This window comes from Phoxinus phoxinus (assembly GCF_949152265.1).
Source record: "Phoxinus phoxinus genome assembly, chromosome: 19".
Lineage (NCBI taxonomy): Eukaryota > Metazoa > Chordata > Actinopteri > Cypriniformes > Leuciscidae > Phoxinus > Phoxinus phoxinus.
In genome coordinates, this window is record NC_136894.1 from 13,570,453 (window position 1) to 13,596,733 (window position 26,281).

Here is a 26,281-nt window from a genome sequence, read left to right on the forward strand (position 1 = left end):
AAAAGTTTCCAGAAAAAAATAATACTCAAGTAAAGTACAGATACTCAAAAATTGTACTTAAGTACAGTACTCAAGTAAATGTAATGTGTTACTGTCCACCTCTGCTGGATGAATATGCTTTATGATCTTATTTTGGTTAACAATAATCATAGTATTTATGAAATGAATAAAAATGTCATTAATAAATGATACTAGTACTGGATAATTAAGTTGAGGTCTCATAGTTACTGTAGTGTTTATATGCCTACTCCACTAAAGTATACTCTCTCTGACCTTAGTTGGCCTTAAATCAGTAAATACCATTTAGCTTCATCCATCACATCTCTTATACATCAATAATGCAAGACAAACCAAACCACTATGCAATTCATATAATTGCTTATGCTCATGTATTAAAATAAACGACATGATTTCCTGAGCATCACCCCATTTTAAATCATGGGGTAATTTTCATTTTTGGGTGAACTAACCCTTTAACACCTTTTACATGACTGTTTTTTTTTTTTTTTTTTTTTTTTTTCATGGCTATAGAATAAAATAAGTTTAACAAACAGTTGCCATAAAAAAAAAGCACAATTTCAGTAAAGAACATTTTCAGTTCTACCAGAAAGACTCGGGAGAATAAATACTGTGACAATTAACATTTACTAAGAGTTCAGCAAGAAATCAAGTTCTTTGTCCGTAGCTTACAATCCTAGGGTTCGGACTCTGCATATCCTGCCTGAAGACAAAGGCAGGGGCGCAGCCGACCCCCTGCGAAGTAAAGGAAGGGCCCATCTGGTGGTGGTGGGGTGGATGTAGCAGAAAGACATCTTGGTGTTATGTGGAGGATGGAGGGAAGGACCCGTCTTGGTGGTGTTGGGGAGGATGAAGGGAAGGTCCCATCTTGGAGGTGGTGGGGAGGGTGGAGGTGAATGGAGCGACAGCATCTGCGAACTCAGACGTGTGTAAGTACCAACCTTTTATACCAAAAGTATTAGGATATGATTGGATAGATGAGAAGGTAATAAGTTACGTAACAATTGAGTCTTCCCGGCAGAACTAACGCCAGAGCTTCATTTCTCCTGATGTTCTTTGGTGGGGTGCGAGAAGGCGGGACCTAAAACAATGCAAAATGGCACGCAATCAATGGCGACTGTAGAAAGCAAAAGCCAATCCCTGCCAGACGCATTTTTTTAGGTCCAAAACTAGGACGTATCCGGGAAAAAGAGGACGTATGGTCACCCTATAGTAAGTATGATTCTGAGCTTTGGCATTTCACACATCAGCTGAGCTGAGCTGACGCGCATTTAGCAACCTCTCTCTATCATGCACACCACTTTAAGATTTAGGCTAAGCTGGCACAATGTTTTTTTTTTTTTAACTGTGTTCTAAGTACTAAGAAATGCAAACAACCACATATGTGAGAATCAATAGCCACACTTGTGCACATGTTTATTAGACTATAAGCAAAATAACTGAATCTCACAAAAGATTTACCATCACAGAGTTTGATGGCAAAGATTACAATGCCAGTTATTTAGTTAGTTAGTATAAGACTACAGTCCGGACTGTTCATCATCTTGGCCTTACAATCCTTAAATGGCCTTAAATGTTTCTAGAAGTTTTGTCTAAAAAATCCAAAACGAATGCTACCAGAACTTTGTTAGAAGTTGGGAACAATCCCAGTGGGATCAAACAAAAGTTTGTTTTATTTTTGTTATTATTTCAAATAATCAATTTGTGTGATGTTTATTGATGTTTTATTTGGTTCAATCAAACTATAATGTAGTACTGAGTATTGAGATAGATCTCGTGATTTGATTAATTACTGATTTATTTGAAAATATATCAGCTCCATGTAAATTGAAAAGAGGAAAAACTCTTAATTCCGTAGAGAATAGGAACTAGGTACATTACTGTCAAAATAATAATAAAAAATCAAGGGACTATTACTGAAGAAACTTGAGGGTTTTACAATTCTAATGCAGACATCAGACGCTAAAAAAAATGAATAGTTGCAATAGTTGTTCTCTAATAAGAGAGAATGGGTGATAAGTTACTTTGCCGGACTAGGTCCGAATAGATAATTGGGTAAACTTCTATAGCGATGAATGAATGACTACATTAAATATACTAAAGTTTAGGTGTTTCCATTTGCTAAAATAGCGAAAGAAAAACTTTCAAAATGAGATTGATTTTGGGAAACATTTAATTTCTGGATTATTATTAGTTGAAGAGCTTTATAGCATAACCAAAATTCCAACTTATTACTAAAGATTTTAATGTTTTAATGAAGCAGAGCATGAATTAAAAACAAATTATGGGGGCACAGAGTTAAAACCTAGACAAAAAAAATTGTGACCCAAACATGCTAAATTTAAACTAAAAATGATTCTAAACAGTTTAGACATTTCAGCGAAATAGAGTAGTTGCTCAAACAGAAAAAATCACAATGAAGTTACAGATTCAATGATGTGGATCAATGGATCCATTATTAACCCATTTGTGGCCACATTTTTCTGAATGGTTTTATGCATATAGTCGTGTTAATAGTGTCCTATATGAACATATTCTGCATTTATTTTCCCCAGATTTTTGTTTTTTTTTCTTGAAAATCGTATTTGAATGTGCGGCAACTGTGGTCAAATATGTTGTATGCACCCCCTCAATGAAAAATATGAATAGGAGGAGAACATTTGGCAGGGTCGCTCACCCTGTGGTCTGTGTGGGTCCTAACGCGTGGTGTCCACCTAAATAGTGACGGGGACACTATACAAAGAGCACTGTCCTTCGGATAAGACATTAAACCGAAGTCCTGACTCTCCGTGATCATCAAAAAATCCCAGGATGTCCTTCAAAAAAGAGTAGGGGTGTAACCCCGGCATCCTGGCCAAATTTGCCCCTTGGCCTCTGTCTATCATGGCCTCCTAATCATCCTCATAAATACTGATTGGCTTCATCACTGTCTCCTCTCCACCAGTAAGCTGGTGTGTGGTGAGTGTTCTGGCGCAATATGGCTGCCGTCGCATCATCCCGGTGGATGCTGCACATTGGTGGTGGTGGTTGAGGAGATTTCCCCTTCTAAAGCGCTTTAAGGTCTCAGATAAAGCAGATAAAGATATAAATGTAGCGAATTATTATTATCTCTCTCAAAATAACTGCTTTCAACAGATCAATCTTTATTTATAAACAAATTGTATTATGTATAAAAGTCGAAGAACATTTGATGCGAACCCAAAAAAGCTGCATCTAGCTTATAATCTCTTGAATATGAAAACACAACAAACAAATATAGCTGCAAGCAGCGATTACGGGCCCAAGCCGGTGGCACCGCCACCCTGGTGCCTTTAGTTACACTAAAGGCACCGGGCTGGCGCTGCCAACGGCTTGGGCCCTCCATCGCTGCTTGCAGCTATATTTATTTATATATATATATATATATATATATATATATATATATATATATATATATATATATATATATATATATATATATATATATAAAAAGCCGCCACCCCGTTGCCTTTCGGGTTCCTGTGCACGACGGGCAATAACGTAACCCCGCTTTGACTGTCGAGAAGAAGTCTGCTTTAGAGCTTGTATCAGTGTGAGTCTTTCTGCTCCCCTCCAAACACACACAGAAAAGGGGGGGGCTGTCTGTGTGTGTGCCCTCCCTCCCTCCCTCCCCACACACACACACACACACACACAGAGAATGGCAGGGGGAACTCTGTCAGAGAGAGACAAAACCACATTCAAACCAAAATATCTGACTTCCTGTTGGTCGGAGCTAATGACTGTAAATGAGAAAGTTGTCCGGATCGATAAGCACAATATACATACCGAGTTTTGTGACTGTAGGTAAAAATAACCCACCCACTTTAGTCAAAAGTATCTTGAAAGTAACACACTTCCTGCTGCCAGTTGGTGGCGCTATAACTTTGACTCACAATAGTCACATCCATGTGATCGCCCTCTTACAACAAACACACTGCTGAAGTTTCATCAAGATCAATAAATGTATGAAGACGTTATAACACATTGTGTTTTTCTTTTCTCGCCATAACTTCGTTTCCTCGCCACGGCCAAACCGTTCGAGATATCAAAAATCCGTCCGCAATTTAGCGTCCTCAATGTCTTGACTACATGCTGACCGAGTTTGGTGGCGATAGGATAATTTTTCTTGGACGAGTATATCAAATTCCAGGGGCATGCATTTTCATACAGCCCATAATAGCCGACTTCCTGTTGGACTGGCGTAAAACTTAGAGCACGAAAGTTGTTCGGCCCGATTAAATCTATATGTGTACCGAGTTTCATATTATTACATGCAAACGTGTTTGATATATGGACCAAGTTTTTCGGACCACGTTCAAGGGGGCGCTGTTGAGCTCCCCTGCCACGCCCGGGTACCAGCTTCAGCCCAGCCCTGATGGCCGCAGGTTCTGACCTGTGTGCAAAGTTTCAAGAGTTTTCGAGCACGTTAAGGGCCCCAAAAGTGCCCGAGAAGTCCCACACAGCAGAGAAAGGGTTAAAATAAAGCCCCCCTCCTCTCTCACACACACAGACACTGAGAGAGACTGGCAAAATTCCCATCAAATCACATTCAAACCAAAATATCTGACTTCCTGTTGGTCGGAGCTAATGACTGTAAATTAGAAAGTTGTCCGGCTCGGGGAGATAAATATAAATACCGATTTTTGTTACTGAAGGTAAAACTAATACCCCATTTTTGACTAAAGGTGGCGCTACTGAGCCCCTTACCACGCCCGTTTCTGAAACTTTGCACAAGTGTACTAGGCATTAAATGTAAAGTGTCTGTCGAGTTTCATGCAATTTCAAGCATGCTAAGAGTCTCAAAAACTTTAAAAAAGAATATTAAAGTTTGCTGCGTTGCCATGGCAACAGTATTTAAGATATCAATAATCCTTTCACAGGTCTACATCTGCCGTGTGTTTACATTATACACATAAAGTTTGAAGCAAATCGGGTAAAAATAAGAGGGTGATTTTAAAGCATTTTGAAAGTGACACACTTCCTGCTGCCAGTTGGTGGCGCTATAACTTTGACTCACAATAGTCACATCCATGTGATCGGCCTCTTACAGCGAACACACTGCTGAAGTTTCATCAAGATCAATTAATGTATGTGGATGTTATAACACACTTCCTGTTTCCAATATTCGCCATAAATTCGTTTCCTCGCCACGGCCAAACCGTTCGAGATATCAAAAATCCCCTGGCAATTTTTCATCCTCCATGTCTTGACTTCATGCACACCGAGTTTCGTGGTGATTGGTTGAATTTTCTGGGAGGAGTATTTTAAATTCCATTGCATGTGTTTTTTAAACTACGCCAAATAGCCGACTTCCTGTTGGGCTGGGGTAAAAAGTCAGAGCACGAAGGATATATGAACCGATGAGATCTATAAGTGTACCGAGTTTCATATTATTACACGCAAGCGTGTTTGATTTATGGACCAAGTTTTCGGACCGCGTTCCAGGGGGCGCTGTCGAGCCCCCCTGCCACGCCCGGGTACCAGCTTCAGTCCGGCTCTAATGGCCGCGGGTTCTGACATTTGTGCAAAGTTTCAAGAGTTTTTGAGCACGTTAAGAGACCCAAAAGTGCCCGAATAGTCGTAAGAAAAATAATAATAATAATAATAATAATAATAATAATAATAATAATAATAATAATAATAATAATCCGGAGGAAAACAATAGGGCCTTCGCCTTTTCAAGGCTTGGGCCCTAATAAATCCAATTGTCTTAAACCTTGTGCGCTGTTAGGTGTCTTTTTGACCCACATTTGAACTGAACTTTGAACATGAACTTTCATTCAAGAAAAAATTATATCTATATAACAAAAAAACAAAACAAAAAAAAGGCAAATAGCAAAAATAACAGTGCATACAGTCATTTAAAGGGTTAAATTATGTTTATGCACTAAACAAGACCAATAACCTTGATTTATTAACCTATTAACAGTAAACTCCATTTTCCCATGATCTACAATGCATTTGCCCACCGGCAACTAGTTGCCGCTTGGACTTTTGACTAAGTATACAAAAAACTATAGATCTCTTGTGAGATTTGTTTTGTTTGAATGATTCTAGAGACCTTCATGATTATATATATATATATATATATATATATATATATATATATATATATATATATATATATATGTCAACAAAAAAATCGTATTATTAACATGAAAATGACTTTTCTTTGAGAGGGTTTGCCTTCGCCATGCTTCCTGGAAGTAGGGGCAGGAAGTTGACAGCCTCATGTGACAGGAAGGAAATTAATGCCTTTTTTTTCTTGAAATACTTTACTTGGTTGTATGCTTGCATGTCATTGAGACATTAAACATGGATAACATCTAGAAAAATACTTACAAAAGGAAAATGACAACTATACACTGCAGCAACTATAGTTGCCGGTGGGCTTAAATTAAGCGCAAAAGAGCAATTGTGTCTAAAGTGCTGGAAAAGAGAGAGTTAAAAGTTTCCGTTGCAATATCGAGTTCTTCTATGCTGTCTGGGATGCTGAGATGATGAAACTAATCAGGAAGATTATTAATAAAAGCAATCTTTAGTGGCAGAAGTGATTGGTCTAACATATTTATAACACAGAGTCGGCTTTGCAGCCTTGGCTAAATTAAATTTACATAAGATTAGGTAATGATCTGAGATGTTATCGCTCTGCTGCAGAATTTCGACACATTGCTAACATGAATTTGCATGTTGCTAGCATGAATTAGCATGTTGCTAGCATGATTTAGCACATTGCTAGCATGTCCTAGGCTTTGCTAGTGATAGATACATATAGTGGATGAAACTTACATAGAGTTATTTATTTTATAAAAGTTTTGAACCCCTCAGTGAAAGGGTATGGGACTTTTCATAGTATTGATCGTCCATTTAACAATCGGGAATAGGATCAGTTCGAAAAGATATGGCAACCCGAGTCAGAACGGTCTAAAAGTTTGACCCGAGTTTAGTGGTTGTAGCTGTAAAACTCTATGAGGAGATACTGTTTACATTTTTGGCTCAGAAGAAGAAATAGCTTAAATCAGTATGCTGGCTTTGTCAAGTCCATAGTCATATACATATAAAATACATAAACCTCGTTGGTCGCTGAATCGTACGTTAGCTCAGGCCGTCAGAATTACAGAGATAACTAAACCGACTCATAACTGCAAAGAGAAGGTGTTTTGATTGCTTGTCATCTAGTTGTAGTTGGCTCATTTATATTTTTCCCCATTTTAGCCAGAGGAACCAGGATAACACAAAATGTAAGCAGCCAAGTCTATTACTTAAAGCAGCTGAGGGCTGCTGGACGGTGCTTGTTAATGGACGCGCACACTCTGGTTGTCATTCACTGCAATGTCCACACACAAGTTAATATGCTTACATTGTAGATTTATTACCGTGACTGGTCTTCATTTCAAGTAAGCAAACAGTCCAACAAACAGTTAATAAATCCACAGTTGCAAGTCCTTCACCAGTACAGATTTCCTTCTGCACAGCGTGGCATAGCACAACTTAGCACCTTCCCTCCAGCCACACCTGTCACCTGAAGGAAGGTTCCTACCTATACTCAGTAACCACCTTTTTTCACATCAAGTTGCCAGACACAATACAATATAATGCTGTCCATTTAAAATAAAGAGACAATTTTATATATTTTTTTACTATAATATAAAACTTCTATAAAAGGCATTTATTGTTGTGGTATGAATAATAAAACAAACATTTGTGAGTTAAAATGCAAGCATAAGGTTAGGAGGCAATCAATTATAAAAATGAAAAGATAAAGATAGGCTAAATAAGTTTTTGAGCTGCAAATTATCTTTACATTCATTTGAAATTGTCCTGTGTGACATTCTATGGTGTGATTGAAGAGAAAAAGTTAAAGGCACAAAAAGCTAAAATGGCGGCGTTGAAGACAGAAAAAGCCATTTCCACAATTAAAAAAGAGGTGCACATTTCATGTAGCCTACATTGAATTATATTATTAGGGACATCTGCAAAATTATTAAACAAAAAAATAAACCACCTCTGTACTTGACAAGTGTGAGTTTTCACAATTCCTTTTGACAATGAATAATTGTCAAGTTCTACCTAGCGAGATTCTGAGTAGGGGTGTGAGGGGCTCAACCTAACACAGGGCTAGTTGTAACACGCATGATTAAAAACTTTTCACACATGCCAGCATGGCGAAACATGGTGTATTTGCTAGTTGCATATCAACACTATATAGAGGAAAATTGCACCAAAATTAAAAAATATTTGGAAGATATCACTGAACATTTATTTAACCATAGCAAAAGTACATTTCTTACTGAAGTTAATTTTTCATCTCTGTTGTTTTGTGTTTATTTTAATATAATATATATCTTATATCTGTTAACAGTTGAGATAGTTCTTTAATGCTGATCTAACCAGCAGCAGAAGACACTAACCTGGTTTAAATCCTAGTTGCGCAGATGGGGCATGTTGTAACACTGCGTTACAATGTGCCCCTATTAGAACTATAAATTATATGAAACCATGACAAAAAAATGTGAATAAAGAGTCATTGTTCAGAAATTATTCATTATTATGGTTTGAACTATGCTGTAGGCCTAGACGTTTTTTTCTTTTCATTTAAAATTATTTTAATGATTAATTTAATAATTGTATTTTATTGACAAATATTTTAGTTTGTCTTGTTTTTTTATTTTTTTATTAGATCAGATAACATTTTAATCTGCCATATGGTCATGTTACAATGTTGCCCTCACACGTTACAATGTACCCCACCTACGGGGCATGTTGTCACATTTCACTTCCAGTCTTTCGGGTTAAATCAAGAAAAAAGTATACACTCTATTAATGAAACAAAACCACATAATTGTACTAGACGTGTGAAATCAATGTGGAAAAAAATGAATGCTCTGAACCCCAAATGCATTTACACAAACTGAAAAAAGGTCAAAAAGTGTTAGGTTGAACAGAACCTTTTTTGGTACTCCACGCAGATCATTAACCATTGAAATCAGTTGAGAAATGTAAACTTTATTGCACTTTTTGTCCAGAAAAGCCACAATTCCCCATTGATTTGCTTTTGGTTAAAGAGCGGTCTTGCCCGGATTAATATTTATCGCAGCAATGGTCCAAAGCGGCCAATGAGGCATCTATGTATATTATATGTTTATGGTCAAGCCAACATAATAAATAAGAAGGAAGATTCACAAGGAACAGGTGAGCACAATAACCAAAAAAAGAAGGCATAAGGACTAAAAAAAGGAGTGTCGCAAAGGGAAAACAAGACAAGACAAGAGGAGCTCTTATGATCAACACAGAAAAAGGCCTGTGGGGCGGAACCCTGAGACTCACATCACATATTATTTATAATACAAACCTTTGACACACAAGTCTACACAAGCATCATATAAAAAGAGCAGACAACATATTTCAGATTCATTTGATCAGCTCACCCGTGAATTTAATGGTAAAGAAAACTGAAAAATGTATCACATAAATAATGATTTAAAAGGAACCATAATTATCGTTTTACATTTTGTAATATGTTTATAATGTTTAATTTTATGATGACATTATCATTATGTAAAATATAATAATTTGACAGAACTTTTCAAAACATTTTCTTATCTCACTACAGATGATGGGGCAGTTCCAGATTTACCTTGTTGTTTTCTGGGCATTGCTTCTCGTGACCATTTCTGGAGAGGATGACATTGGTGCATCAAAAGAGTGTGAGGATGCTCCCTTTGTTCCAGGACACAATCTTGCTGGAGAGGGATTTGATGTTGTGACCATGGAGCGAAAAGGATCTTATGTGATCAAAATGGAGGAATGGGATTTAGGAAACGGCACTTGTAAATTGAGCAAGAACAATTACATGAATGGAATAAAACAGAAGCTACCAGCTGCAGTTGTGTTCTGGAGGACCTTGCCAAAGTGTTCAATGAAAGTCTCCGGTCAGATCTTTGAATCAAGTGAAGCACTGGTCAATGATTCATCATCAGCACTCTCAGTCGGCTGGAAAGTTGGTTTAGATGTAAAAGCTGTCGGAGCTGCAGTCGGAAGCACTCATTCCAGGGAAGCGAAATTTGGAATGACAAAATCTAAAGAAGACAAATACAGTTTCACCAAACATGAAGTTGCATGCAGCTTTTACAGGTGAGAGAGTTGGGTAGCTTTTCCTCATGCAAAAAAATATAGATATTTTAACTTTAACTGTAATCTGCTCCCTCTTTGGTCACACTGAATTCAAGTTTGTTTACTATTTCTTTACAGATATCGTCTAGCTAGAAAGCCTCCTCTTCATGCAGAGTTTCTTGAAGCAATCAAATCACTCCCTGCATCCTACGATCCAGACGCCTACCGCAACCTGATCACCACATATGGCACTCACTTTATCACAGGTGTCAAGTTAGGGGGGCAAATGAAAGCCATAACAGCCATCAAAACCTGTCAGGCAGCAGTGAGTGGGCTTACAGACACTGCAGTGAAAGACTGTTTGGATGTTGAAGCCTCTGGTTCATACAATATGGTGACTGTGAAGGTAGAGAGCCATTTTTGTAAAGAACTGAAAAAGAAGATGGGCACAAATGAAAAGTTCAGCACCATGTTCAATGAGCGTCAGACAGAGATTATCGGAGGAAACATAAATGGAGAAGATCTGCTTTTTTCTGGTTCATCACACCCAAATTCCCTTAAGAACTGGCTTGAGTCTTTGAAGAGCCTCCCTGACATTGTGCACTACTCTCTGAAACCCCTCCATTTCTTACTGAGTACTAAACACCCTGCCAGGAAAGGACTGAAGAGAGCTGTTGAAGAATACATAATAGAAAATGCGCTTATGAAGGTTTGCTCAGAGCCTTGCAAGATTGGCAAGAAGTGCAGTGCAAGAGACCGATGTGCTTGTGTTTGTGAAAGCAGTCAAATTATAAAGTCTAACTGCTGTCCACCTGAAAAAGGACTTGCCACCCTGAAAGTCTACAGACTCAGTGCCAAAGGTCTGTATGGAGATGTAACTTCTGAAACAGATGGTGCTGTAACAGTTACATATGGCACACAAATCAAGCGCACTGAGACTATTTATGATAATGACAATCCACGTTGGCCAGAAACATTTGAGTTTGGTCCTATTAAGATTAGCATGGCCAATAGACTAACTTTTGAAGTGTTTGATGTAGACAGCTACTGGAACAGTGACCTCCTTGGTAAATGCTCTTTTGATCTTAGAAGTGGAGTTGTAAGTAAGGTTTGTTATTTTAAATATGGCACCTTCTTTTTTACCTATGAAGTGAAATGTGCTCCCAGTCTAAATGGCCCACAGTGTAATGAACACAAACCTTCTCCAATGGATGCCCCTCTGGCTGACATTTTCAGCTCAAGAAATGGTGTTCTGGTTAAAGATATGCCCAGGCTTGAATTAGCTCGCAATAACTCAAATAAGTTAAACTTCAAGAGTACTTATGGAAAGCTATTTTTGCTGTGACCTGCATCTTGAATCGTTGTGTGTGTGTTTTGCATTAAAAAGCATTTTTAAAGACAGATCTGTGTGTTTGTGTTCTTTGGGTTTATTATTATTATTAGACATGCAAAATGTAATAGCAACTTACAGTGCACTTATACTACAGTCCTTCCCCAAAATATGTTTTCTTATATATATTGTACTACACAATCATATTTCACTATCACGGTTCACATTTGCAGGTAGAGAGATATTGAATTTGAATACAACTCTTGTACATCGCCAGTATGCTATTTTTAATTCAGCCATAGACATTTTTTCACTGTCGGTTGCAATGAGTTCTAATATACCTCATTATAATCACTCACATGACACTTCTCAGGTGGTGGCTCAAATACTTGAGCATGTATATTGCTACCTATTATTGTGATGGAATTGGAATGCCAACTTATCTCTCTCCAGATATTTTACATAGGCAGCTAAAATGGAATACAAGTTATATACTTATTTATAATCTTCAGCCATTCACAGAATATTATATTTAAATCGATCAAGGACAGTTTTGTGGACTGGTCAGTTATGTGGAAGGACTTTGCCGTACATTCAAGCAAATAATCTTCTGGATGCATGTGCTTTCCTTTGGTTAACAATAATCACAGAAATTACGAAATTAATAAAAAAATATTATTAATAAATTCTGCTACATAATGAAGTTTAGGTCTCATTAGTTACTGTAGTGTGTATATATAAATTGCGCTCCTTAAATCACTAAACTTTAGCTTCATCCATCACATCTCTAATTCATCAACAATGCAAGAAAAACTGAAATACTATTCAATTAATATTTTTGCTTATGCCCATGTATTTCCTGTGTATTTCTAAGTAGGCCTATTGACGTGATGTGATACATTTATGTGTCTGTGGTTTTTAGGCTACATGTTTCTGAGCTTCAGCACTTCACACATCAGCTGAGCTGAAGTGCATTCAGCAACCTCTCTGTATCATGCACACCACAATGTTTGGTTTGTTTGTTTTTTTATGTGTGTGTGTGGGGGGGGGGGGGGGTTGTGTTCTAAGTACTAAGAAATGCAAACACGCTAATATATGTGAGAATTGATAGCCACACACGTGTGCAAAATCACCATAAAGTGCCTTTGAGACCTCACAATTTCCTAAATAAAAATCTGAGATTTTCCATTTAACTTAATATGTGTTGTATTAAGGAGACCTTAGGCTGTTAGAAATTCATATTGGTCAAGCTCCATCACTTTTTATAAATTAACTGCAATCTGACACTATACGGGCAAACCATAAAATATGTCCACCCTGTCATGGACAAATTCAAAGTAGAATAAATACATTTTCATTGCTTAGGGATTATAAAATGTAGATCTACAGAAAGATAATGTGTCCCTTTCCCAACAAAACATTTTAGTTAATGGTAAAAGTTTTTTGATAATAATGAAATTACTGCCTAAATATGTATTGGTGACAGGGTGGACACAGGCTTGGTGACAGGGTGGACAATGACAGGGTGGACATTTTTGGCTAAAGTTAGCATTTAATTAGCACATGGTGTACATGCAGTTAGCAAAGTCATTCACTGTTGAAGCTGACTGTGCACTGCTTAAAATATATATTTTGAATTTCTGAAAAGTTTTTATATTAATTAATATTTCACAATGACAGGGTGGACATGTTAAGCTTGACAACACACAACTACAAACACAATATGATGAAAATTTGGAAATATAAGTGTAGATACGTACTGTGTGTGCAGCAGATGTTTTAACCTCCACTAAAGAAAGACCAAATGGGGGAGGGGGTGTCACTGAGAACATCAGTTGGTTTCTTAAAGGGGTGTTAACCCCATAATGACAGGGTGGACGGCAATTTCAGGGACACATGCAAAATGCTTAATATTATTATGAAAATAAAATAGAAATAATCAAAATGACTTGTTTTATTAAATAACTTGTTGAGGACAATAAGTACATTCAAATAGTGTTTTAATTTTATGTCATTTAACCACTTTTTACACTCACTGAAGTTAGCTGAGCAGCATGTGGGACATTACAAAATCACATATATCCAATCAAAGAAAATGGTATAAAATCAGAAAAACACATTTCAAGAGACTTATCATTGTACTTGTATGTGTGTAAATGTTTGGCCACTTATAATAAAACCTCAGAATTTCATTATTTTGCATTATGTTCATGATGACTGAGTGATTCTGATGAGGACACCAAAGGCACTTTATAGTGATATTGACTTTGAAAATAAGTCTCACAAAAGATTCACCATCACTGATTTTACTGGCAATAGTTCCACAATGCCACCTACAAATGACTGGAATATTTTACATTTTAAATGTAATAAGATCAGTATAAACTCAAACGGCATTTGTTTAAAAATTGTGACAGAAACTCAGGAATTTATTTTGAATTGTTCAACAATTTGTTGTGGTTAATCCAAGCATACCAGTTACTGGTAGCCTACCCATTAACTAGTTAGCCTATTTCTGTAGTTCCTTGTTTTAAAAGAACATTTTAAAACTATTCCAAATTAACATGCCAATAAGCAAATCACATAAATTGGTTTGTTTTTAGTGACTGACGTTGTAGCTTACCAGATCAGCGTTGTCCCTCAAAAGGCAAATTTACGTCCAATCGCAACGTCAGATTAATGCATAGCTGTGATTGGCTGCTGCCGAAAGGCGGGTCTAAGCTACAGCGCCTAGGAAGAAGAAGACGGCCATCTGCGTGAGGTCGCAGGCCTTTGTGGTGAGTTTAAATGATGATCTTAAAGACAGAAATAGCTGAGAATATTCTTTGCTAGAAAAGTAGCCCGCATTTTTATTCTGTAGTCTAGGTTTATATTGTTTTCAAATGAGCAACATGTCAGCTGTTGACCTGTTTTAGCAGCATGCTATGTAGTTACCTAAACACGACACACTGCAGCCTCAAACACATCACATACGTGAGCTAACATCAAGTCACATCGATACGGGCGATCGGTCGCCGATAGTCGGCTGCTTGAAAAACTGATACCACAGAAGAGTTTACGATATAGGGCCTTTTACCACCATATGAACTGGCATGCAATTTTCAAAACAGGAAAACGTGTTCATTCTGAAAATCTAAAATAAATAAATATAATGACTGATGATGATGATGAATATGATGCATGCAGAATTGAATTTTAAATTTGATGTAGTTTTTACTTATTCATTTATTACTATTATTGGTGTTATCTTTATGATTATAATTATGTTCATTTAGTTTTATATTATTTTTAACTTGTATTCTGATTTTGTTTGTTTTATGTTTTATGTTTTTTTTTTTTTTTTTTTCATTTAACCACATCAGGTGGTAGTAGCCTAACATTTGAAAAGTTAGATCTGATCTCATTTAATTCAATCTAATCTAATTTAATTGGATAATTAAAAGCCATTAGGTAAATGTGTGTGATTTATAAAAGTTAAAAAGAGTAAAAAATAGTTTTGTGTTTGTTACCCCCTCCTAGATGCCCAGACACTGCTCTGCTGTAGGTTGCAAGTCAAGAGACACAAAAGACGTCCGGAAATCTGGAATCACTTTTCACAGGTGCATATAAATGTTTCCACATCAGTAGTGACCATGCTGAAAAACTGACTTAATATTTTATTATTTGCATTCAGACCTTTTTCTTCCTGCTGCTCATGACCCTAACAGAACAGACCTGTTGGGAACCAGCTGAACAACTACCGTGTAACATGTTTATATTTACACTGACACAGGTGGTTTAATTTTGATTAAGCATTAAAAAGCTGATTTTTAAAATGACAATTACAATAGAAAGTGTATGTGATTACAATCTAATAGTTTGAGAACTGCCATGCCCTCTGAATCAAAATATGCAACATTTTGGTCAGCTCAAGAGAAACTATAATGATTCATATCTGCCTCCTAGTGACCAGTTCACTGAACTACATGGGATTGTTAATAATAATTTGCATTGGTCTCAACGTATTGTTCATATTCTTGTTTTGTCTGTTGAAAAAGAGTGTAAAATAATATGTCTCAGCTGCAGTTGTTCAAGGGGGTAATTAAATTATCTTAACTTGTCAATATTGTTATCATTTTCTAGGTTGCCAAAGAAGGGAAACCCTCGCCGAACAACTTGGATTATCAACTCTCATCGCAAAGGCCCTGAGGGAAAAGGCCAGTGGGACCCCCAGAGTGGTTTCATCTATTTCTGTTCTAAACACTTCTCCCCTGATAGCTTTGAACTCTCTGGAGTCAGGTCTGCTGCTTATCAGACTCGTAACTTTTCATAAAAGCAATGACCAAAAAAAACTTTACGTTTAATTCTGCTGTTAAAATACAAAATATTTGAAGATTATAAAATAATGTTGATTCCTCCTTTTTTATTTTTTAGTGGCTACCGCAGACTGAAGGATGATGCGATTCCCACTGTATTTGAAATTCAGCCTCATGAAAGAGGCACTGCTGGGAAATGTGCAACAAAACGGAGAGGCAGACCTCGAAATGTGGATAAACGTATCAGGTATCTTACCTAAAGCTGGAATAAAAATCACCTCTTTTTATTGTGCTAGAATTAGTCTAAGTCTAATTCATAACTGGTGTTTTGTTTTGCTCTATCCTCTGCGCTTCCGCGTTCGTCGATACATCACGTTACCGGAAGCCAGTTATTATAGGTTTTAAAGTTACAAATATTGATTATTGATACGTTTCTTACAAAAACGCAAGTTTTTAATATGTACTCAAATACAGGTACTTGATTTAAACTGTAACGTGTTATTCAATATTAAATTTACTAAATTGCAACTTCATCATTACAAATGTGTAGTTACATATATATAATATATATATATACACATACAAATACATGACATACAAGTTTTAATAGAAATGGTATAATAGAAATTATATTTAAGTTTACCATAAATGCTCATCAGTACAATGGGCAGTAACCATATTTTAGAGACAATAGAATTATCAAATTACACATAAACCTGTACTTAATTTTTTTTTCAGTGTCAAAAACTCCAATGATAATGAAGGATCAGAAAGCCAGGAGATCTTCAACAATGAGACTATGGTGCAAAAAGTAGCAGATAATGAGTGTGAAAAAGGCGAAGGGGAGGATAAGCATGGGCAGCCTCCTTCTCAGCCTTCATCTGAGGCTCCTCAAACTTCTGAAGAGACATTATTAGATGAACAACCTCCTGACCCCTCTTCTCCTCAACCTTCTCCACGTCCACCTTCTCCATCCTGCTACATGAAGCGTCTCCCCCCGCCTCCTGGCTTTTACTTGCCGAAAGAGCACAACTACGCTCAGTTGTGCCCTCTAGTGTGGCGAAAGCGATACGACAAAGCAATCGACAGCTTGGAAAAAGCGTTGCGTCTTCTGAGTGCCGCCCGCCGTCGGGAGAACCGCCTACGCCACGCACTGCTGCGCCTCAGAGAGAACCGACTTAGGAGTACCCTGTCTCGCTCACGAGACGGGGTGAAAGGGAAGGAGGCCAGAGGAGGTAGGTTTTCAAGCTGGACTGCTCAAAAGGGACAAGGGACGAAGGTGGACAGAGGTTGCAATCTTGAGGGATTGGAGGAGAGTGCAAATGAAGGCGCAACTGATGAAATAGATCTTCTCGCTGAGGGATGGAACGGACAGGGGCAGACGAGGGCAAAAGTCACAGCGGAAGAAGAAGAAGGGTGCTGTTTTTATTGCGGAAGGGACAATGAAGGAAACAAAATATGTGTTTACAAAGATTCAACTGTAGGACCTGATGAGGTTCAAGGATCTCAAGCAAGACATAAACCTATGAGAATCCAGGAAGTCAAAAGGAAAGCAAAGGTGCTCAAAGAACAAAAGCCAGAGAACTCTAGGGCTGCTGTGGCACCTGTGGAGCAACAAAGCTACTACTTGTATTACTGTGAGAGCACAGAGAATGAGGACACAATGCAGATGGTCACCATGGAATTGCAACCGCATCAATTGAACACCGAGGAGGAAGCATCTCTTGAGCTCCACGATAACGCAGAAGCAATCCAGGAACTCGCTCTACTTCATCCACAGACTGACATGCACACTGCGCCTGGACCTATTCAATACTCAGCAACAATACAGGAAACTTCTTCACCATTCCAGCTACAGCAAATCCAAGTGCTTCAGCCGCATCAACAACTTCTTCTCCCTGACCCCGCCACAAAGGAAAAGAGCCAAACGGAAATCGAGCAGGGAGAGGGTCAGCAGTTTTTCTGGGTACAGGAAAAGACTGATGATCATGTCCTACTGATGCCAGTTGTTACTGAAACGGGGGAAAGGAACAGAGTCGACGTTGAGACTGTGCAGCCTCAGGCCATATTGGATCGATTTCAGTCAAAGGCCACTGAAGAAAGGGATGGAGTGACTGTGAAGTGTGATTCCATGATACTGACATCTACTGGGTGGGAAAACGGACAGCTCACGCACCAGTCGGACCTGAGGCACACAGCAGTGGGCGGGGATGTCAGAGAGAGACTGAAGGAACATTTAGAGGGGTTTCAGCTTCAGCTTAGCAGCGAGTTTATTGACTGATACGTCTCTGTTGTTATATTACTATCTAATGTTTTTATTCTCCACGTACAGAACATGCACAGACTCTTCAGTTGACTTTGGCTAAGATGCATCATTTTCATATTTTGGCAGAATATTGATTAAAAGACATTTAATACATTGGTATTTTAATTGGAAAGTCATAATTCAATAAAACTCTTTGGCTACTAAAATGTGTATGTTGGGCAATGTTTAGTAATTGGATTCAATAATACAGATAAATAAATAAAAATCTGACATTGCAGTTAGACTGTGTTCAAAAAGGCCATAATTACAGTTTAAAGCTAAAAGAACTTGGAAACGAACTAATTTTTATTCAAGTTTGAAACCTACTCCATTATTCTTCCCTGTCTATACTGTATACATTCATACCCACGAACATCCATTATGTAGTAGGTTTTGAAACAATTGTTTTTCCCCTCAACTATAATGATCAAGTTTTGCTTTCATAAAGAATAGGAAAAAAATATATATATTTTTTTAACTTTCTGTATGTCAAAACATCCTGAAAAAAACGTATCACAGTTTCTACAAAAATATTAAGCAGCACAACTATTTTCAACTTTAATAATTTTTTCATGAGCACAAAATCAGCATCAAATTGGAATAATATTTCACACTATTAATGTTCTTTTTACTCTGGTTTGATCAAATAAATGCAGGAGAGACTTGAATTTTACCAATCCTGGATTGGTAGTATTGTAAACATCTTATAGGGAATTTTTTTCATTGACAATGTAACTTTTGGCCTATAATAAGGCAGACTTTATTTGCAGGTTAGTGATTAAAGTAAAAAGCCTACCTAATTTTGTTCTTCAATTCACAAAGCAAGAGAGATGTAGTCGATTAAAAAAATCAAGTTGTTTCTATCATTCAATTTACATGTTTTTCTGCTGGTAGTTTTGTAACAACTGTCCATTTGCAATGTGTTTGTTACTTTCTCTCTCTCTCAGGTACTGAGCATTTACAAATGACCTCAAATTAGAATAAAACCCACAACCGCTCTGGGATCTTTTCTCTCTGTCCAGGTCAACATCTCAGCACCCAGCTTTAAAATTTAAACACTCCATTATATTATTATCACCCCAGCAAAAAATGCAGAACATCTCAGTTATCAGTATTAGGCTATAGTCCAAACAATCTGATGATATATGATAGGCCTTTTTTAGTTGAGTTGTTTGATGTGGAGTTGGCTTGATTCGGTTTTCTTCAGAATTCTGTGAATACTGTCAGTCCGCAGTTGCTGAATAAATGAGATAAAGCATGTCTATTTCATTGAAGGTGCATATAGGACATAATGACCGTAAGGTCAATTTAAATGTAACAATGGACAACATTAACATAATGGCCCCTATTACCATAATGTGAATTTCCTCTCATTAAAACTCAAAAACTCACTTGCAGTATAGGCTAATGTATTTTAGACCAATTTAAATTTAGTATGATTTTAAATGTATCCATTTGTTCTGTTGCAGCCATTTCTAAAATATGCTCGATTCCATTCCCCGTCATTTGTTAATGTGACCACCAGGAGGCCTACTATACCCGTTTATGGTTCTAACTGAAGTAGACATTTCGCATACCACTTGGCGTCGCTCTTTAATCATTATCAGAGACTCAGAGTATGTTGATGTAAAAAAAAAAAATTGGACACAGAGTTTGCAGATAGACGATGACAGCATTCATAGTGTGCTTACAGCACTGAGGTTTAGAGCAGGATCTGAACAATGTAATTTTAAGAAAATGGTCATTTATCGATTAATGAAGGCCGTGGCAGATAAGGGACCCTTCACAAGGCAAGCTAGAGAACTGCTTATTGTCATGAAAAAGCGTTTGCCATGGCAGATCAAGAAGGGCTATATGTCTGTGTTGTATTGCTAATTTAATGTAGTCGTAATTGGTTGCTAAAGATCATCTCATTTAGAAGCATTTGCAATTCATAGCCCTTCACTGGATTGGTGGCATGCCTTGACAAGAGCCTCAGTTACTTACAATGTTGCTGAAATATGATGAACCCTGATTTATAATAATAATAATAATTTATGTTATTCACCAATCAATGTAGCCTCTTATTGTTGATATTAAAAAATATATATGCATAAGCTATTTCGTGTAGCCTACTTCACAATGGTACATTCGATAAAAAATGTCTCTTTTGCTTTTATTTATACTGAACTTATAAAAATAATGTTTTCCTGTGTTGTGCGTAGAGAAAATGTATTCTACTAAATTGTAGCCAAAAACAACAGATGCTCTTCGCTCTGATTGGTCAGTCTAGAGAGGAAGCCCCGCCCAGGCATATTGAGGCTATTTAAACACGCTTTCTAGTGCGCTTCTGTACGCTCAACACCTGCACACTGTAGGACTCTACCGACAGCCTATACTACCTACCAATGGTTGTTCAAGTGAAATCACGCATTCGCTACAGCAGCAAAACCATGGAAGGCAACCAGCAGAAAGTGGAGGCCAACATTTTGTTACTTGGAGCAGAGAACGTTGGGAAATCTGGTAAGTTCTGCAACAACCTTGCCTGCACATTAATTTTACAGTGTGAATTACAGCTCTAACAACCTCTCTGTTTATTCTTCACAGCCCTCACCGTGCGCTTTCTAACGAGGCGGTTCATTGGAGAATATGGAGATATAGGTAAACAGATTATTGATGATCACACTCTTGTCTTGATCCCCATTGTAATTTACCCATGTAATTTAATTGTATAAAATACCCTTCGTTTTGCTTAACTTTTTTATTTTTTTATTTTACAGAATCAATATACAGCCATACTGACAAGATCGACGGACGTGATATTTGTTTCAACATATGGGACTCGCTTTGCCACCAGGTAAGCATCTTTTTGCCAATTCCAAAGAATGATTGAAAGTTTTTTTTTTTTACACGGCAGTATGGCAAGCCATTTTAACATTTATTCCTTAAATCGATCAACTATATATCTTTATCTAGTTATACATTTTATTAAATAAATCAATTGCAACTATCATTTGGGATGTATGTGTACTAGCATCTAAAAAAAAGAATGCCTAATAAATGACTAATTAGAATAGTATCTTTGGGGGATGGTATCTAAGAAAGTAGCCTACCTATTGAATAGTTGCTGGTAAAGCTGACATCTGTACTAGACCCCGAAGCCATTTGTTTTGAGAATAATGGCTGGCTGATGAAGTTATTGGCTGGCTAGCCGGCTCAGCCAAAACCTAAATGGCTGCTGCAGCCGCCAAACTTTTCATAGCTGCAAATGGCTGAAGCTGCCACTTCGTGTCTACAGATGTCTATATGTTACTGATTTACTAGATCTCAATATTTCCAAGCAATGCATGGCTTACACTATATTTATACAAAATGCAATACAATGTAATAAAGAAAACACCAGATCGCGGAGAAGTATGTTGATTAAGAATGCAAACTTTTGTTGAATTTATGAGAAATCTACAGACGCAAACAGACAAAGTGCAGTAAAATAAAGACCTAAATGTGTATTTCGCACTTTTTTTCACCACAAGTCTGAAAGAAGACATGTTATTGAAGACAAATATCCAAAAATCTCAAAATTGACCAGTAAAAAAAAACGATGTTTTTGCCTGCCGTGTCTCGCCTTAATATAAACACACACTGTTATCAGTATTATTTTGGACAAAGTTTTGCACATTTCACTTCAATGTACACTGAAGCATGCGTCGTGAATTAGCAATGTGGAAACGGTGGTTTGTTACTGCAGTAATATCACGTTCAGTGCTATAAATCTCTCCGTTCCAGAATATTTGGTTCATAACATCAATCTTTGATTCAGGTGTTTGTGCAACCGTACCCTGAAGATTTAACAAAAGTCTGGGTAGGCCTAAGTTTAAAAAAAAGTAAGTAGGAATCAGGAAAGTATGTGAGAAGGGAGATCAAAATTACCTTGCTTGCTTCTTTCCGCAATTTCACCTCAGTGCGAGAAAAAAATGCACTGCTTCTTCTGTACGGAAAACGAGCAATTTTAATTGGTCGTCAATTCACTGTGAGTCTGTGTATCGTAGCAACGAGCACAAGACTGTGCTGATGAATCCAGTGGGGAAATAGATATCGTGTATTGTTTTTATATTTCGTGTGTGTATGTCTCTATGTGATAGATTTATTATTTGATGCAAATAATACCGGCTCAGCCAAACTTTATCAGATGGCGGCTCAATTTGGCTTACGAAATTATTGGCTGGCGGCGGCTGAAATTCTAAATGGCGCAAATGGCGGCGCCTGGCGGCGGCTTCGGGGTCTAATCTGTACCATCAACAATTGGAGTACATAAGAGATTTATCCATTAATTCTATTCCCTTATTTCAGAATGGAGAGGAGTCAGGATACATTAGCGACAGACAGCTGCAGTGGACGGATGGCTATATCCTTGTTTACAGCATCTGTGACCGCGCCAGCTTCAATGTTGTGCGGCAACAAGTACAGTGCATACGACAAGCCAAGCAAAAACTGGCCAGCACAGCTCAGATCATCATTGTGGGGAATAAGAGAGACCTCCAGCACCGACGTACAGTGTCAAGTGAGGAGGGCCGGCTGCTGGCGCTCTCGGCGGACTGTGGGTTTTTTGAGGTCTCCGCTGCTGAGACGTACCACGGAGTGCTGATGGTGTTTCACGAACTGTTTGAGCTCATCCGAGAGGCAAGGGCACTCAAGAAGGGCACCGCAGGCTTCAAGGGTATCGTGAGGAGCATGTCGGCCGTATTCGGAAGGAAGCGGACTGAATAGTTTCACATTTCCCCTTTAAGTGGTGGAAGAATCATGGATAATCCCTTTATGAAATCCATATTGGAGCAAAGACTATTGATCTCAACTGGATTTTTGCAAGTTGACAATCTTAGGGGCCGTTCACACTGTGTTCCGTCTGTGCTGTTTTTGGTTGGCCTACGTATGGACAGACATCTTTGGCCTTTTTGTTAAAGTGTGTCAAGTTAAAAGTAGTTCAACAACTAAATGTCTCTAGACCCCTCATGTTTTATTGCTTCGTTCTGTTTTTGAATGAAGAAACGTGTCTTGTGTGAAAGGCCCCAAATTCCTGAATGTTCTAAGAATGTTCAAGTTAGATTGAAGTATAATAGTAGTATTAGGTCTCATTGCTCACTGTTTTTTATATCTGACAGTTTTCTCCTTGTACTTCTATCATTTTTACTGTCGCTAATAAGTGCAATTGTCGACTCAATGCTTCTTAGCCCCTATGCAATTAAATGAGACGGGTTGTAAAATGTGTCCTCCAACACACCATACATGAATATTTTGACAATGTAGCATTTTTTGTGTGTGAACTCTTTAGATTATTTAAGTTGTTTTGTTTCTAAGTCCATACATAATGGTCCAATAAAATACTGAAAGTTGAGTAATTTTTTTTTAGTCATATAAATTGATGTGAAATTTAATTATTTCAAAATTACGCCCACTTTTCCCATGGTTGATCCTTGACAGTTTTGAGTAAAAATTATTTTTTTTAAAGTCCTATCAGTTTCATTCGATGCATTGGTGTTGCTAACTGTCAAACACACAGATGATTGTATATATTGCAAGTGTAAAACCATATAATAATATTGTTTTATAATAAAACATGACAAATATTTGAATTCTGTTGCTTTTTTAGGTATATTTACAACACAATGCGGTTCCATTAAAATGTGATATTGCATCGTGCCAAATGTAATTCCAAAAAGCAGTAATGCAGCCTTTAGAATCTGCAGTTTGCTTGTGTCCAGCTAATAACTCTATAACTCTAAGATTAGTCACTATTCAGACTATTGACAATTACATCATCAATATATAATTTCAAGATTGTGGTGATGCACTGGTATCCACAAGGTTGGCAAGCAAAAATCCTGGAAAATGGACCTTGTGATTGAAATGTGTTTAGAACTGAATTGTTATAAAGACTGACACTCAATCTGCTTGCAAAGACCACATGTTGTCAGTTTTATTCATATTAATATTTACACTTACTATTTTATGCTAGCTAACCTATTGTGCACTGTATTTTTCTCACCTGTTAAATTCGTTTTTTTTTTTGTAAGATCAAGATCATCACACATTATGTGAATGACTTAGGGTAAAATTAAGGATCGAAATCGAACGACTCAATAAGTTACCATGATCAGTCAATCTTAATCCTAGTTCTGTGAAGTCACTTCCTCTTGTCACCTGAGCACTTTTGCAAAGCTACCCATTTTCCCCTTGTACATAAAGAGGTAATCTTCCTGGCCCTATAATGGAAGTAAAGCTGTTGTGTCCCACGTTCAGACACCTGAGCATCACATGTTCATTCACATGTAAGCAAGTTCAGAGCGGATCAGATCACATGTATGGTCCATTGCTGGCAGTTATGTACGATTATGTATACATGACTTTACTGTTCCTTCACACAAATATGACTAATCAACACATGATTAGCATTTCGATTGGTAATGACACCAAAAATTAGTGCAATGAAAATGTGTATCATATATACCAGACTGTGACCAATGTATTGACTCTTAAATATATATATATGAAGACTTCAGATGCAAAAGCCTCTAAGTGCCATCTGAAATTTTTATTAAGCTCGTATATTTAAGTTCAGTAATTTTTCTATATATATATGAAACCTAATGCATTAACAGTACTTGTTATGCACGTTTTCCACATTTCAAAGGCTTTGAGGAGGCAAAAAGAACCAATTTGCTTGTCCACGCTTTAGAAAAAACAATTCATAATAGTGAATGAGAGTATGTGACTATATATCAATTGAAGAAAAGGGAAAAGAAAGAAAAGGGAAAAGAAAAAGATTGAGAAAGGGGCAGCTGAGCTGGGTCTTTCTGACATTGCCCCCCTCCAGCCAAGTGGGCGCTTTGCGGGGGAGCTGACTGAGACTGTGAAAGCTGTTGCTATGAGCACCACAATAACCCTCGTCAGTGATAATGACATCACTAACACAAACGTGTCTCTGTCCATATAGTACGCCTCAGTGACACACCAGCCTGAATTCCTCCTACAACCATGTGTACGCTAACGTTTACACAAGCATACGCATGAATATTCACAGTGTGCCATGGGGCATCATTTTCTGGCATATTTTATCATGCTTTCACAGCAGAGGCAACAATAAGAGGGTCTTTCTCAGGAAATGGTGGCATTTTTTAACATTTCCTCGTTTCATTTGAAAAGGTTACCTCTGAGCTTTCGGGAAATCATATTTTCCCACCTAATGCCAGGGCTGTAAGCATCATAAACATTGGGAGTCCACATCTGGGGATTTTTTTCCCCATCAGAATTATTAAACTATTATATCTGATCCAAAATATGTGGCAAGAATCCTATTTAAATGCATATTATATATCTTATTATTAACAATTCATCCATGTATATGTTTCCTTTAAAAAAGAAAGAAAACTTGTAATGTTTAATCAAAATGTCATTACTCAATCTCCTGGTAAAACAATAGACTTCTCTTTCGTGACATATTAGCCCACTTAAAACTTCCAAAAACGACTGCAACCATCGACATTTCATATGTGTATCACAAAAGAAAAGAAAACAGATGAAAATCTCCAGTTCATTGCCATTTAAAAACATTTAGCTTAAAGAAGAACACCATTATTTCAGCCCCATCCCAGTGTGTTTGGAATTCACATTCTAAGAATATAAATGCTGATCGTATTAGCCTTTTACTAAATCACACATTATAACTCAAAACAACTTTTGTAACCCATGAATTTTCTTATTCAAAACTTTTTTCGCAAAAGCATGAAAAACTAATAAACATTGTAAGAGAAATGTATGTCTAAAACATTGTTTTACTTTCATAGCCTGTGTTCATGTTTTGACATTTAAACTGATAAAATCTCTGAAATCTCTCTCTCTAACGTAGAAAAGCCCCGATATCAAGGCCATGTCTGCATCCTCATTTGCCCTTATGCGAGATAACAACATCTCAAGGTTCCCGACCATGGAGGCAGGGGAACAATGAAGATGTCTCTTCGACTCTATCTGTCTGTCTCTTTCTCTCACTTTGTCCTTTTGCTGCTCTCCCTAATTTCATTTTAAGAGATAAAGAGTGCCTTCGGGCTTTTGGTGGTCTAGTACCTCAGCGCACGGTGAAGTGTGTGAGGTGAGTCAGGGACAAGAGGGATTGTGGGAACAGACAGGCTCTGAACACTGCGTACGTGGGATCATGTACGTACGGAT

General features: G+C 37.5%; 4 protein-coding genes across 5 annotated transcripts in view; 3 read left to right on the forward strand and 1 right to left on the reverse strand.

Moving 5' to 3' along the window:
• LOC306987326 (uncharacterized protein) overlaps positions 1–26,281 on the reverse strand; it is a 214,267-nt gene that overhangs the window by 40,404 nt on the left and 147,582 nt on the right. The gene's annotated exons all lie outside the window — the stretch shown is intronic.
• Positions 9,415–11,550, forward strand: LOC306987322 (perforin-1-like). The gene is made up of 3 exons (XM_079591479.1): positions 9,415–9,481; positions 9,653–10,173; positions 10,291–11,550. The coding sequence occupies exons 1-3, from the start codon at positions 9,479–9,481 to the stop codon at positions 11,495–11,497; spliced, it is 1,731 nt and encodes a 576-aa protein (XP_079447605.1). The 5' UTR covers positions 9,415–9,478; the 3' UTR covers positions 11,498–11,550.
• On the forward strand, positions 14,097–18,536 carry thap7 (THAP domain containing 7). The gene is made up of 5 exons (XM_079591476.1): positions 14,097–14,259; positions 15,002–15,081; positions 15,605–15,760; positions 15,896–16,024; positions 16,516–18,536. The coding sequence occupies exons 2-5, from the start codon at positions 15,002–15,004 to the stop codon at positions 18,056–18,058; spliced, it is 1,908 nt and encodes a 635-aa protein (XP_079447602.1). The 5' UTR covers positions 14,097–14,259; the 3' UTR covers positions 18,059–18,536.
• Positions 20,385–23,781, forward strand: LOC306987382 (ras-related and estrogen-regulated growth inhibitor-like protein). The gene is made up of 4 exons (XM_079591585.1): positions 20,385–20,584; positions 20,669–20,722; positions 20,842–20,918; positions 22,412–23,781. Exons 1-4 carry the CDS (start codon positions 20,470–20,472, stop codon positions 22,826–22,828), a joined length of 663 nt encoding a protein of 220 aa, XP_079447711.1. The 5' UTR covers positions 20,385–20,469; the 3' UTR covers positions 22,829–23,781.